At 46.2% G+C, this 14,691-nt stretch overlaps 1 protein-coding gene across 1 annotated transcript; it reads right to left on the reverse strand.

Moving 5' to 3' along the window:
* Positions 1 to 4,352: 4,352 nt before the first annotated feature.
* On the reverse strand, positions 4,353 to 7,323 carry LOC109747399 (uncharacterized). Its single transcript, XM_020306465.4, has 4 exons — positions 6,878 to 7,323; positions 6,616 to 6,761; positions 5,382 to 5,554; positions 4,353 to 5,298 (listed from the first exon to the last, which is right to left on the reverse strand). The coding sequence occupies exons 1-4, from the start codon at positions 7,118 to 7,120 to the stop codon at positions 4,817 to 4,819; spliced, it is 1,044 nt and encodes a 347-aa protein (XP_020162054.1). The 5' UTR covers positions 7,121 to 7,323; the 3' UTR covers positions 4,353 to 4,816.
* Positions 7,324 to 14,691: the final 7,368 nt, after the last annotated feature.

A 14,691-nucleotide genomic window follows, 5' to 3' on the forward strand; every position in this document is an offset into this window, starting at 1 on the left:
CTCTCATTTCCCTTTGCTTCTATGTGTTGTTTATCTGTAGTTCCACGTTGGATAAAAAAAACAAGAAATTTATCCTCAGATAACTTAAAAGGAAACAAATTAACTGATCCTTCTCCTTCTGCTTTGGCGCAATAGGTTCAGTACGCTATGTATATGTAGAGCTAATGTATGACTCTATCCAACTATGTATTTTCGGCAGCATCTCTGCAGATTATGGAGTAAGAAGAACCACACCTCTACGACGCAACAATGCCCGCTGACCGAACCAGGCCATCTAAACAAACTCCTCACACTTCGAAACCCGCTTCTTGCACCAGAACTAAAATCGTCAGCTGCCAAGGATAAACTATAAGGCGTATTTATGAGCTCTAAACCTTGTTGGAAATTTATGAGACAATAATGCACAGAAAGGATTACTGAATACATATAAATATTACATAATGGCATAGCAATATTTTGTAGGAGTGGGCTTTAAACATACCATATAGGCTATGATTAAAATTGGGGAATCATTGGATCAAAGGAAAAGAAGTTTTCTTTGTAATGGTTGAAAAAAAAATCAGGTTTTTAATATGGTGTCATTAGGGTTTTCAAGATAAACCCTAAGAATTGTCTTGTGGGATCAAAATTTTCATTGAGGTGGTTCATGGTTCCAGGGAAGAGAGCTTGCAATTTACCAAGTCGTTGACCAAAGATCCAAAGAAAAACTAAGAAAGTCAATGCATTAAAAAGTAGGGAGGCACCTGCCAAATTTCACCAATTGATGTTTGGTCTGTCATTCTTTCCATCACAGGGTATAGGGAAAAGGACGTGTTGACGTGAGATTCCTTCCGCCGGCGCCATAGGGTATTGCATAAAGGGAAATGTGTTGACTAGCTACGCTTCTGCCAGGTCAAGCACAACGAGAGATATGCATTTTTGTCAATTTTGTTTGGTAGGGGTGTATAATGTGCTCCGACATCCAAACTGGCACTCGCGACATCTACCAGTCAGTTGAAGCACCAGAGATACGCCTACAACATACATCATCAAACTACAAACTGGAAACATATGCAAGGATAAAAATTGAAACATTTCAGAATACAATACATTTTAAAAAATACAAAACTATTTCAGAATGGAAGACATTTTAAAAAAATATGGATTGGATACCAAACGTCCTAGTGAAGTATCAAGGGCCACCCAAAAATAAGAAAAGGGTAAAAGTGTTCCCGTTGTGTTTAATTGTGGTCTTTGGTCTGCTCCTCGTCTGCAAAAGCCTTCGATAAAAATCAACTACACACCGGTTCCTACATAAAGGTAAGTGAAAAGGGGTTTCCAGCTGACTCACCATGGAAAATATTTACTCTTGACATGTGTCCCCGGAGGCTTCGGTGGAGAAGCCTCGGAGCCCTCCTTGCTCTTTCTCTCTACTAAGAACGTGGATATTGCTAGCCCAACTAGCGAGTATCTAGTCTTCCGATGATCAACCAGGCAGAGAAAAACACAACCTAAACTACAGCTATCGCAAGCTAGCAGAACACACATACACGCATACACTTAGATGGAGCTGCTCCTAATAGCTTAGAGCTGGATGGCTTGTTTCCTGATTGGAATGGCCTGATTACAAACCAGAGAGCTCAGCCCTTTATATAGTACAATGAACCAACTATATTAGCTGCTTTATGTAAACTCATACGTTATATTATAAAGTACGTCACTGCTGACCACTAGTATTTGCTTAGCTACTAAGTTACGTAAATTCCAGTAATTCCTTTTTTCTTTTTTATTAATGCCGCTGGTGTTGCATGCTGCCGAAATGCACATGCATGTCTACCGTAAACATGGCTTAAAACCACAGATATGGAGTCATACCTAAAAACATACTAATTCGTTTTCTTCTATTTTGTTGTTATGTACAAACTACTAATCCATCATTGATTATACTAAACTTTTCTACTTATTTATGCATATTTTAATCAAATCACAATTGTAGTTAATCTTATTTGATAACTTCCTTTTGATAGTTAACATACCTCGACATTAGAAAATATTTTAATGATGTTTTTTATGTAATACTTGTAATATATCAGTGAAAACTATGAATTCATTTTGCTAAATTTGAACTGTTTTGTTGTCAAATTTACATTTTTTTAATCTTTGATACAGTGTGCATTAAAGAGATATTTATACTATATCCTATAATTGTGTGGAAAATAAGAGAATGCAAAATCACACATGAATTAATCTGTGATATTCGCATGACATATAGTGTATTTATTTATGCCTTTATATTTAAATATCTTGGTAGATATCTCTAAGCCTTGTGATCTTAGAAATATCCGAATAGCGGTTTCTAATTTGATATTAATGTATACATAAATTCTAATGCATATTTATTTACGAGCATCTTGTCATTGAATCATTAACATGTTACTTTATAATATCTAGGTCAAATGTGTCTCAGATGTTACGCTAGGTCCATTAATCCAGAAATATTAGTACTACCGACGGGTCAAAACCCCGACCATTGTGTGTCGGTGACCAGCTAGTTACTTTCTGGTCACCCGAACCACTCTGCATTTATCAAGGGTATGTTCATCTATATTTACACCCAATATGAAAAAAAGAGCGACTTACGGAGATCCAACACATCTCACACATCCAAACACGTCTATCAAATGGTCTATGATGCTCTAGTGTTTACCGCTAAACATGTTTAGCATATAATTAATATTGTACCTAATATCAACTTCTGTGCTAACCATGTAAGTGTATCCTGCTTAATATCAATATGCAGTCAATATATTTCCTAATATTAACGTGGAATGCAACTAATACTTCTTATAATATACCCTTGTAATTATATTCTTCGTAATATCAACGTGCAATCAATATATTCCCCAATATTAATGTGAATGTAATTAATATCTTTTTTATATAACGTGCATCGCACATACACGGTTACTAGTACTAGAAAGTGTAGTGATGGCACATCAAGTTCTAGACTCTATGCATTCCTCTCATGAGAAAGGACTTGTTCTCAATCTTGACTACGAAAAAACTTTTGACAATGTAAGCCTTGAATACCTAGCCAAACTTCTTCAAATTTGAAGTTTTGGTGAGAAATAGATTTACTAAATTCACCAAATTACTCATGACACCTATAGGCGTAGAAGGTAATAACTTGGAAGAAAAAAATTCAAATTGAAAAAACTTAGAATAGGGTGGGTCCCCCTTCTCCCCTCCTTTTTAATCTAGTCGCTAAGATATGATCTAAGGCAGCCACACATGACGTAATTCAAGGGTTGTGTCCCGGTGTCTCCCTTGGAGGCATCCTATGCCTATATTATGCATATGATACAAAATTTTCTTAGAAAACAACCTAGAAATAACAATATCATAAGTGGGCACCTCCAATGTCCAGTGGCTTTCGATACCCGCAAAACCTACCCGTGATTTATCGCACCATTTTTGGCCGCCACCACTTCAAATTCCGAAGCGATCTTTGTTTCCAGCCCTGATCTGGCACTCAGCCGGAGGGGGGAGTCTTCGTCTTCAACCTCTACATCAACCCTTACTGCTCCAATGGCAATGCAAGAATAGTCCACCTTCAAGGCTGGGGGTTTGTGGTAGTAGCTTTGTGTCATGTACATCTTTTTCTTGATCTTATTGTGAACTCTCATATGATTGATCTTAGGTACTGATGATTTGTTGAACTGTTTGAAGTACCTCTCGTGCATTTATGGATCAAATCTTGTTCATGTTATATTCTTAGATTTTGGGAGTTCATGAGATTACATGATGCATACGTAGTATAATCCCTGGAGACACTTGATGAGACACCCAAGGTTGAAAGCATGCAGATCGTCATGCTAGTACAGAAAAGATGCAAATGCTGAGATTCATCTTCTCGATGATCAGCGACATCACTGATACATTGTAATTTCAGTGCAGTGTTTTGGATCGGAGGGACGTTCCACCAGATGTGTTTCTCTCCAAAGCAGAGCAAGTTTGGTACTTTAGGTTGTGTTTGCCCTGCACCTGCAAGTTTGGAACAATATCTGCTACTATGGTAACTATCGTCAGGAAAGATATTTCTATTATTGTTATGACTAAGATGGTTTTTGGGTCTGCTGAGTGCAACTTAACAGTAAACTCAGATATAATACTTGAAATTGATGACACGTATACTAGTTTATATGCTGATTTTTTCCGCCTGTGGTGTAGTTTGCGACAAGTTATTCTGCAGCCTTCAGTTGATTATAAGCACATGTAGATATATATTTTAAATTTTGCACTATTTTACAGGCAATATGCTCAAGAACAGAGCTGAGATGACAAATCCACGACTAAGAGTAACACACAAGCACTAACAAAGTCCATTCTCCTTCATTAGTGTACGTACAACATACTGCCTCTCGTTTCCCTTTGATCCTCCTATATGTATGTTGTCTATCTGCAGTTCTGCGTCGCGTACAAAAGACAAAGAATATATCCTCAAACAACTCATAAAAAGGAAACAAACTGCTCCTGCTGCTGCCATCGCCGCGGCGCAGCAGGTTCAGTACACTATGTATATGTAGAGCTATTGTATCACTGTATCCAACTCTGTCTTTTAAGCATCATCTCTGTAGCTCATGGAAGAAGAAGAAGAAGAAGCGCACCTCTCGGTTGCGACAATGCCCACCGTCCACACCGGACCATGTAAACGTACTCCCGAACCAGACAATGTAAGCCAACTCCTCACCCCTTGTTGCACCTGGACTACAATCACCGGCATACACCGATCAATAAATTAAAAGGCGTTGTATCGATGAGCTGTGAGCCTTGGATGTTAATCCCGGGCTGCCTTGTTCCTCCATGCAGCAATGGGCTTCGGGAGGCTGTCGAAGAGCGGCTTCGGAAGGCTGTCCAGGAGCAGGATTGGGAGAGGCACAGCGAAGGCGTCTGGTTTCAGGTTCCACTTGCTCAGCCACACCGAAGCAATGTTGTTGTCTGAGTCCTGGAACTCAGGGGTGCTGGACGATTTCCTGACGGCGAGCAGGCCGTCGCCATACGAAGGCACGAACCCTGCCGCGACGAGATCCTGCTGGCTGCTATTCATGTCTGGCCGACTTCCCGACTTTGGCCTCAGCGCCAAGCCTTCCCCGGTCCTCGGCAACAGGGCACCGCCATTGTCCTCCCTCATCGTTGTCAGCTCGAGATCGGCCTTCTGGCGCCGCCTTATCTGCTTTTCAGCGTCATCCGTCTCCCAGCCGGCATCCCCGTTCACACCAGGGAAGCCGGTCGATATGCTCCTCGCTTTCCTATGCTGGCCTGGAGGTCGGTTAAGATTCAGAAATCAGCACATATCAGAAGCATGGTTCATCACAATTGAAGGAAACAGGGGATGGTTTTACCTCTAACAGCCGTCCCCATTTGGGCGCCTTCGTCTGTCAGGTCCCGCTTGGGAGGTGGCGCGAGGCCGTAGTATCCCTGCAACAGGCTCATGGACGGCGAAACCGTGCTGCGCGGCGGTTTCTGGAACGGGTCCAAGGCGGCATTTTTGGGAGGCCGGCGCGTAGTCCATTCCCTGAAACGAATCTTAATTGTTATATCTCCAAGGCAGAGCATGAGGTGTACCAGCCAGCAAGGAAGTCCACCACCGATCTTCCTCAGATCCAAGCGTACCAGCCAGCAGAGAAGTCCACTGGCAACATTCAGACCTCGGCACAATAGTCAGCACTCACATGGTGCGATCATTAAACAAGAAACGCCAACTAGGGAAGCACTCCAGTATGAATGTGAACCAAGAATCACATATCGTATAGTATTACTGTATAGTAGTCTACAATAAAATTCAGCCGGAGATAAAATACACTTGCTACTGAAATCCTACTTGCGTTCTGTCGGTGCCGCCATGATTATGTTTTTGTAACTATGTGCAAGTCCAAGCAGGACATGTGTGGTGTGGGCAGTGGGCGGTGAGTGCAACTGTGCGGGCATGTGGAGTGTGATACACCTGTCATGCGTCCACTCCACAGCCTAGATCCCAATTTCTTCCTTTGCGCGTTGGCTCTCTCCGGATGTTCCCACCCCACCACCACCACCACCACTGTGTAGCACTTGCAGGTGCAGCCGAGTGGGCGAAGACCGGCCGGCCCCCTTTGGAAGGTTGAGAAAAAGCAGAGCACATTTGGCATTCGCCACTTGCCACTACCGAAAGGTGTCGATGTCGATGTAGGTGTGCGTCTCTGTCGATGGTCAACAGACAACAGTGACTGGGAGTGTGTGTGTCTGTCAATGTAGGTGAAGCAATTTCGTTGGATTTAAGCCGAACCTGCCTACCTCGCTGGATTTTGACCTGTTTCTCATGAGCCATGATCATGGTGGGACATTGCCAAATTCTAATAAGATGAGAAAAGGGGGAATAGTCGGTGCCAATTCTAAGATGTTGAAAGAAATTTTCTCCTGGAATTGGTCAGGATTCAGAACGGGTCGCCCGGGCACGCGTTGAGACGAGACAGGGGAGTGAGACGGAGGAATTAGGTGAGGCTCCATCTGCCAAGTGGAAAGTGGTAATCTGGCGGGCGTAATCCATCCATCTTCCGGTTGTAAACTGTAATCTAATCGAGGAAAGGGGAAAGGGGGTACCTTGCGGCGGCGGTGGCGGCCGGGGAGGAGGAGGGAGGGGAATGTTGGGCGGGCGGGTGGCGGCCGGGGAGCGGGATCCGCAGCGTCTTGTGCGCGAACATCTGCAGGTCGGCGGTGAGGCCGTTCACCCGCTTCACGTCAGCCACCTGCGGACCAAACCGATGCACGGATGAGCCGGGCGGCGGCGGCACGGCGTTTCGATCGGAGAAGAAGAGAAATCGCGTGCGTGCGCGCGTTGAATGAATCGATTGATTGAGATTACCTCGACGCCGTACTTGATGGCGACGCCGGCGAGCGTGTCGAAGCGGCAGACGCGGTGCAGGATGTAGCGGCCGCAGGAGGACATGGGCGGCGGCGTGGGCGACTGCTCCGCCTCGTCCTCCGCCATCGCGGCGGCGCCCCAGCGGCCGCCGCCTCCGCCGAGGACGATGGTGTCGTCGGCATCGTCGTCCTCGTCCTGCCGGCGGGGAAGGGGGAAGGGGAAGGGCGCCGCGTGGACGCCCATGGCTCGCTCGCTCCGTGGCCCTCGCCCGATCCGGCGCCTATTATTGGGGGGTGGCGCGCGTCGTCGGTGGCGAGCGCGCCGCGGGAGGCGAGGCGAGGCGAGGCGAGACGAATGGGGCGCGCCGAGCGAATGGGAAAGAAATAAAACGCGAGCTGCGCGGCGCGGGCATCCCTCCCAGCTGGAGTGTTGTCACTCGATTCGATTCGGCTCGCTTCGCTTGGGTCACAGGTTGGTTCGGGTGCACGCACGCGCAAGCCATGAGACGACCCGGCCACCCAAGGCCGAGCTCGTGGCTCGTGGCTCGTGGCGTCGCGTGATGGTGTCGCCTTCCACGCGTCTCGCCTTTTTTTTAACACAGTCCATACACAGATGCTCGTACGTACACACATACACTTGTCTCTGTGAACGTACGTACGCACACCCTATAATCACGTCCGAAAAACCGGACCGACGCATCATTTTGAGATGACGAAGTTGCCACGAACCTTTGTCGTCGACGTGAACGTTTCCCCCCACTAAATGCATATCACCGAAAGACATGTACTCCCTCCGTAAAGAAAAATATAATAGTGTTTGGATCACTATTTCTTTACGGAGGAAGTAATAACTTTAGAAAAAAAAATAGGAGCACCAACGTTAGGTCTGGGCATGAACTCTATTGAACAAGAGATGCCATTGTCCTCGTAACCATCGAACCACGGATTTGTGGGCGCGTCTCACCCTGTCATACCATATGGCTATGGCTAGGTCCAACATGCCACGGGCACTACCCTCAAAAACTTAAAAAAGAAAGAAGAAAACACGCCACGGCCGAGAACGAGCCGCCGATGGACGCGAGTGCAGCCGGGAGGAAGGAAGCGACGTGTTATTTTACTCTTGTTTCTCGGAGGAAGCGGCGGTCGTATCATGACGACGCGCGCGCAGGCGTCTTTTTCGGCTTGGTCAAGCAAGCGAGCGCCATTCCGGCGAGCGGCTCCGGCCTTACTTTGGGGCGTGTTTTTCCTTTGGAGCGTGCGCATGGTGGTCGCAGCGGCAGGAATCCGGGAGACCTTACGCGTGTCCCCGCTCCGTTCGCCGTTTCGATCAGTCAGTGTTGTGGGCCCTATGTGCGTCTACGATTTGGGCATGTGCTGTGTACCTTTCCTCGATGCACCTCCGACGCTGACATTGCCCCACCGTCGGTGCAGCCATCACTGTCCACCGTCACCTCCAGCCTTCCGGCGACACTATAGGCTCGGCTGGCCGGAAAGAAACTGGACATGGGCGACTCCAATGCATGATAACGCGGCCCTCGTGCCTATTTTTTACCCTGAGTAAATTTCGGCGGCCGCTTGGCCTTCCTCTCGGTGCCGACACGCCTCGCTGTCGTCGTCGACCCCCGGGTGGCGGAACTGTTTCGCGCTCGCAGCCCGCAGCCCTCTCCCGCGCCGTCTCCTCACTCTTCCACACCGGAATCAACATTTTCATCGATGTCGAGGCCGCCGTCACGTAGCTCCGCCCTGTCGCCAGCGAGGTCCGTTTTTGCCCCAAAAAACCGGCCGGTCTTCGAGATGGCACAACGGGCTCAAGCTCAAGCTCTAGCCGACCGACATCGCCAGGATGGGCAAACCAGACCACCGTTGTCGACCCTACATCCCCGACGCATTCACCACCTCCATGTCGGGGAAGCGCATCCACGGCCTGCTAGGAAGCTTCGTCGGATGTCCTCTGACGTTGTTCGTCCCTAGCCGTAGCTCCATCACCAATAGTCGTCTCTCCGGAATATAGGAAACTTTGCACACCAAACTAAGATAAACATAAACAACTTAAGAAACAATTTCCCACACAATATAAATAAAGTACTTGAGCATCATAAGTTCACACACACACACACAAAAACAAACGTAGTACCAAAAGATATCATAGATAATAAGAGCTTTCCAAGCCCTATAAGATGCTATTAGGAGAGTGGCTTGACAAAATCAGCAACTGCACATATAATGACATGGGAAAATATTATTGAACTCATCCATCTCTTTCTTTGGCATCCAAACACCAAATAGACTTGTGCAGTTTAAGAAATTTTTCCACAAGCAAAAATAAGACTAGTGTTGTTTGAGGAATATGTCCACCTCAGCATTGGTCGAACATGACAAAAACTTCATGCAGATTGGTGGCTTTATCCCCATGAGTGCAAGCACCGAGTGAGGAATCATCCTTAATCCATCGCCACAAAGCAACCCGGACTCAACAGCGGGTGCTAACTCCTTGGCACTTGCACTGTCCATACGGTCCCACACAACCAACAATATGTTGGGGCTAGACAGCAACAATGCGCTGCACAAATTCACCGACACGGCAAATATGCACACTACACAGCCCCCTCCACTTGTGATGAACTTTGAGGACAGCTTCAATCAACAAGTAAGCAGCGGAATAACACAAACAACATGCACATGTGACACAGGATTTAACGTGGAAAAACCTCCTCAACTTGAGGAGTAAAAAAACCACAGTCATGGACCGACCGGTCCACGCAACTTCACTATGAGAATGATGAGTATAAAGTCTTCTCTAGAACCTCTAGAGAAATTTACAACACACTCTCCACGTTGCCAACCGGCAACAGCAACAACAGCCACAAGAGGCAAGATTTCAGCAAAACAGAGTTTACACAGCTTCTGTACCCTTCAATGTTTTGCAAACTGCTCTTAAACCGCTGAACCAAACAACACCAAATTTGGCAGACAAGTAGATGACAGTTTCAAACTTCATGTACCATTGTCTTGGTGCTTGTTTCAGGCCATAGAGACTTTTCTTCAGCTTGCACACATAGTCTTCTTTGCCTTTCACAAGAAACCCCTCAGGTTGCTCCATGTATATTTCTTCCTCCAACTCACCATGAAGGAATGCAGTCTTCACATCCATTTGCTCAACCTCCAAGTTGAGACTTGCTGCCATGCCAAGGATTACTCTTATGGATGTCATCTTCACAACCGGAGAAAAGATCTCATCATAGTCAATGCCTTTTCTCTGGCCGAATCCTTTTACAACTAGCCTGGCCTTGTACCCTTGGATGTGATGTGTTCTCTTCTTGCTTGATTCTGTAGACCCACTTGTTCTTCAAAATTTTCTTGCCCTTGGGCAACTTCACCAACTCATAAGTATGATTCTTATACAAGGAATCCATCTCTTCTTGCATAGCATTTTTTCACTCCTTTTTATGCTCATCTTTCATTGCATCTGCAAAGCATTCAGGTTCTGAACCGTCAGATAATAACACCACGTATTGATCTGAGGGATACCTGCTGGAAGGAATTCGACCCCTGATGGATCTTCTGAGTGGAGCAGCTGCTGGACTTTCTGGTGCTAGTGCTTCCTGCTGATCCAGATCATCAACTTCAGCATCATACTCTTGCTGCTGCTATTGGGGAGCATCTTCTTCACCTGCACCACCATGTACATCATCTTGTACATCTTATGCATCTGCTTCAACTTGCACAGGAGCCGGAGCTGCAGGAACTGGGTCAGAATCAATCATTTCTTGCCATTGCTGAGGAGGAACCTGCCCCTTTGTCTTCATAATATCCTCAATTGTTTGGTCTTCAACAAACACAACATCACGGCTTCTCACAACTTTCCTTGCTATAGGGTCAAAGAGCTTGTAGCCAAACTCATCACCTCCATAGCCAAGAAAGATGCACTGTCGTGTCTTCGAATCAAGCTTTGACCTTTCATCTTGATAATATGAACAAAGGCCTTGTACCCAAAAACCTTCAGGTTGTCATATGAGACGTCCTTGTCACATCAGACCCTGTTAGGAACATCTCCCTGCAAAGGATAACTTGGTGAGAGATTAATAAGATAAACTGCAGTCATCAAAGCCTCACCCCAAAAGTGTTTACGTAGCTTTGCACTTGACAACAAGCATCTAACTCTCTCCACAATTGTCATGTTCATCCTCTCAGCAAGATCATTCAACTGTGGTGTCTTCGAGGGAGTAAATTGATGCATAATACCTTGTTGTTTGCAATATGCATCAAATGGCCCAATGTACTCTCCTCCATTATCAGTGTGAATGCACTTGATCTTCTTCTTAGTTTCTCTCTCAACCGAGGCTTGGAATTGCTTGAATACACCTAGTACTTGATCTTTGGTCCTCAAAGTGAAGCCCAAACTTTCCTGGAAAAGTCATCAATAAAAGTCACAAAGTACTTAGCGCCACCAAGAGATCTTACCGACATTTTGCAAACATCGGAATGTATCAAGTCTAGCTTCTCGGGCTTCTTGTGAGGAGGTAGAGTCTTGAAGACAACTCGGTGTTGCTTCCCTGCTAGACAATCTGAACATTTCTTGATGTGAAGTCCTTTCACACCCTTCAACATTTTTTTCTTCACTAGCACTGTCATCCCCTTCTCACTCACGTGCCCAAGTCTCTTGTGCCATAGAGCACAATGATCATCCTTCTCTAGTGCATTGACAGAAGCACTAAAGAGCTTAGCATGAACATGATACAAAACTGAGACCATTTTACCTCTTGCAACAATCATGTTGCCTTTGGTGAGCTTGTACTGCCCTTTTCCAAAACTGCTCAAGTAATAATCTCCATCAAGCAAACCAACCGAGATAATATTGAGACGAAGTGCCTCAACATGCCTCATAGATTTGAGGACTAACCTTGTACCATTTGCGGTCTCCAAATGCGCATCTCCTTTTCCAATGATGGCTGCTCTATCATTGTTCCCCATCTTCACAACACCAAAATCGCCTGATATATAGTTAGTGAAGAGCTCCCTGCGAGATGTAGCATGAATGGTAGCACCGCTGTCCGGTATCCAAATCATCTCGTCACCATCCACAAGGTTGACGGTTTCATCAGAAACAACAGTGATCTTCTCCTCAACAGTGGAACCAAATCTGCCCTCATTTTCTTTATGAATAACAAGCATGATGTCCTCTTCTACTGCAGTAACTCGGTTGCCCTCTGTCTCACTATCACTGTCAACTTGCTTCTGATCTTGCTTCTTCTTTTTCTTTTTGTCTTTCTTCCACTTGTCACATTGCCACTTAATGTGGCCCTTCTGATGGCAGTGATGGCACTCATAATCAGCATACTTACTTTTTGATTTGCTCCTACCTCTTTCTGCCCCTTTACCTGGACCTCTGCTCTTGCTTCTCCCCTGGACTGAGTGACCAGCACCTCTGAATGTGAGGAAGAACTAGCTTCAGCTACGGTTCTGGACTCTTCATTTAGTACCCTAGTTTTCACAAGATTCCAAGTGACAACTCCATTAGGTGCTGAATTGCAAAACGTGACCTTAAAGGTCTCCCAGCTGTCCAGTAATGAGCCTAGTAGCAGCAAAGCTCTCACTTCATCTTCAAATGTAATTCCCATTGAAGAAAGCTGATTTATAATGCCTTGGAATGTATTCACATGATCTGCAATTAGAATGCCCTCTTTGTACCTCAAGCACATTAATTGTTTGATCAAGAACATCTTGTTTGTACCTTCTTTTCAGGCAAACAACTCTTCCAATTTCTACCATAAGGTGCGTGCATGTGTCTCATCAATGATATGGTTCAAAACATTGTCATTGACCCATTGCCGAATGAACCCACAAGCTTGGCGATGAAGTACCTTCCACTGACCTTCCTCAATGCCCTCCGGCATCTCAGTGGAGAACACTGGCTTCCAGTATTCTTTCACATACAACAAGTCCTCCATCTTGCCCTTCCATGCTTGATAATTTGTACCATTCAAAGATATCATCCTGCTGGTATTCACTTCCATCTTTCACCACAAGAAACTCAGCAATTTGCACAAGCAAACCAAGGCTCTGATACCACTTTGTTGGGGCTAGACAGCAACAATGCGCTGCACAAATTCACCGACAGGGCAAATATGCACACTACATAGCCCCCTCCACTTGTGATGAACTTTGTGGACAGCTTCAACCAACAAGTAAGCAGCGGAATAACACAAACAACATGCACATGTGACACAGGATTTAACATGGAAAAACCTCCTCAACTTGAGGAGTAAAAAAACCACGGCCGTGGACCGACCGGTCCACGCAACTTCACTATGAGAATGATGAGTACAAAGTGTTCTCTAGAACCTCTAGAGAGATTTACAACACACCCTCCATGTTGCCAACCGGCAACAGCAACAACAGCCACAAGAGGCAAGATTTCAGCAAAGCAGAGTTTACACAGCTTCTGTACCCTTCAGTGTTTTGCAAACTGCTCTTAAACCGCTGAACCAAATAGTACCAAATTTGGAAGACAAGTAGACACATGAGTTCTTGACATCCCCTCCAAATTTCAGCTCAATCGGATATCATTTGCCTACCCAAACTGTTCGTCTCCCAAAATTACTCTGTTCTGAAACTGCAGTAGTCAGAGCTGACAAACCACTCTCAAATCTGATGCTCCACTGACGCAATCCTCAAACCAGCCAACCAGATCGAAGTACTCAAAGTAAGGAACGAGCTCACCAAGTTTGGGGTCGATCCAAGCACGTTTGAGCCTCCAACCACCAGCTTGAACACTGTCTAGTCAGATGCAGCAAATCTGGACAGAACCTCCGCTTCTTCTTCTTCCTCTCTCTCAGGTTGTGTTTTTTCTTGTGTGCTCTCTCTCTCTCTCTCACTCTCACGAATGGAAGCCACCCCCAGCAGGGGTGGAGTGGCTAGGGTTTTCTCCTTGCCTCACTTCCCTTAGAAGCGCTCTCAACCGTTGGATGCAGCGAAGATCAACGGCTGACATGTGTTGGACTTATGGGCTGATGTTGGGCTGCCAACACACCTCCATGTGGAGGGACTTAGCCCAACACAATAAGCTCCCAATGAACATGTCAATGGAAAAACTGGAGCCGGCGTAGAAAGGGATGGCCATGGCCATCGACAGCGGCAAGAACCTTGCAAACTTTGAGATCACAAGGTCTTTGGCCACGTTGACGGCGATGGCAACTATTAAATAGACGATGAAGAGGCTGGCCCAATATTTGGGCAGCGTCTCAATCCCATGCACGCTGCTACGGTACACGTGGGCCCAGATCAAGGGGTGCTCTGAGTCCAGCTTGCTGATGCCTTCCAAAGTGAAAGTATTATAGAATATCCAGAAGACGGTCAGGGCAACGGTGCACCCCATGGCCGTGCCGATCAGCTAGCTCAACATTGACCGGTGCCACGGCAGTGTCATGTAACCTATCTTGGTTCTTTGCATCACTTATCCCAACATCTTGACTACGCTAAAGATGATGCCATAGGTGGGCACACAGCAATGGCACTGTCATCCCTTGCTACCGGCCAAGTCCCGATAGCCAAGATTGCAAATTTTCGGTATGTCGATGCGATGGAGAAGTCCATGTGGCCAAGAGCATGCACAAAGGAGAACGCTAGCACGGGCACGACCGTGGAGTAAGGGCCACGTAACACTAAATAGACTCATACAGTTTGGGGGGGGGGGGGGGGGGGGCTTCGCCCCCCCACCCACCACGTACACCAAAATTGGCCACATAAGGGCATGCCCAATGCATAGCCCCACTGGCGGAGCTTCGTGAGGGCAAAACCAGGCCGTGGCCCGCCCAG

Source organism: Aegilops tauschii, chromosome 4 (assembly GCF_002575655.3).
Source record: "Aegilops tauschii subsp. strangulata cultivar AL8/78 chromosome 4, Aet v6.0, whole genome shotgun sequence".
In the NCBI taxonomy this organism is placed as follows: Eukaryota; Viridiplantae; Streptophyta; class Magnoliopsida; order Poales; family Poaceae; genus Aegilops; species Aegilops tauschii.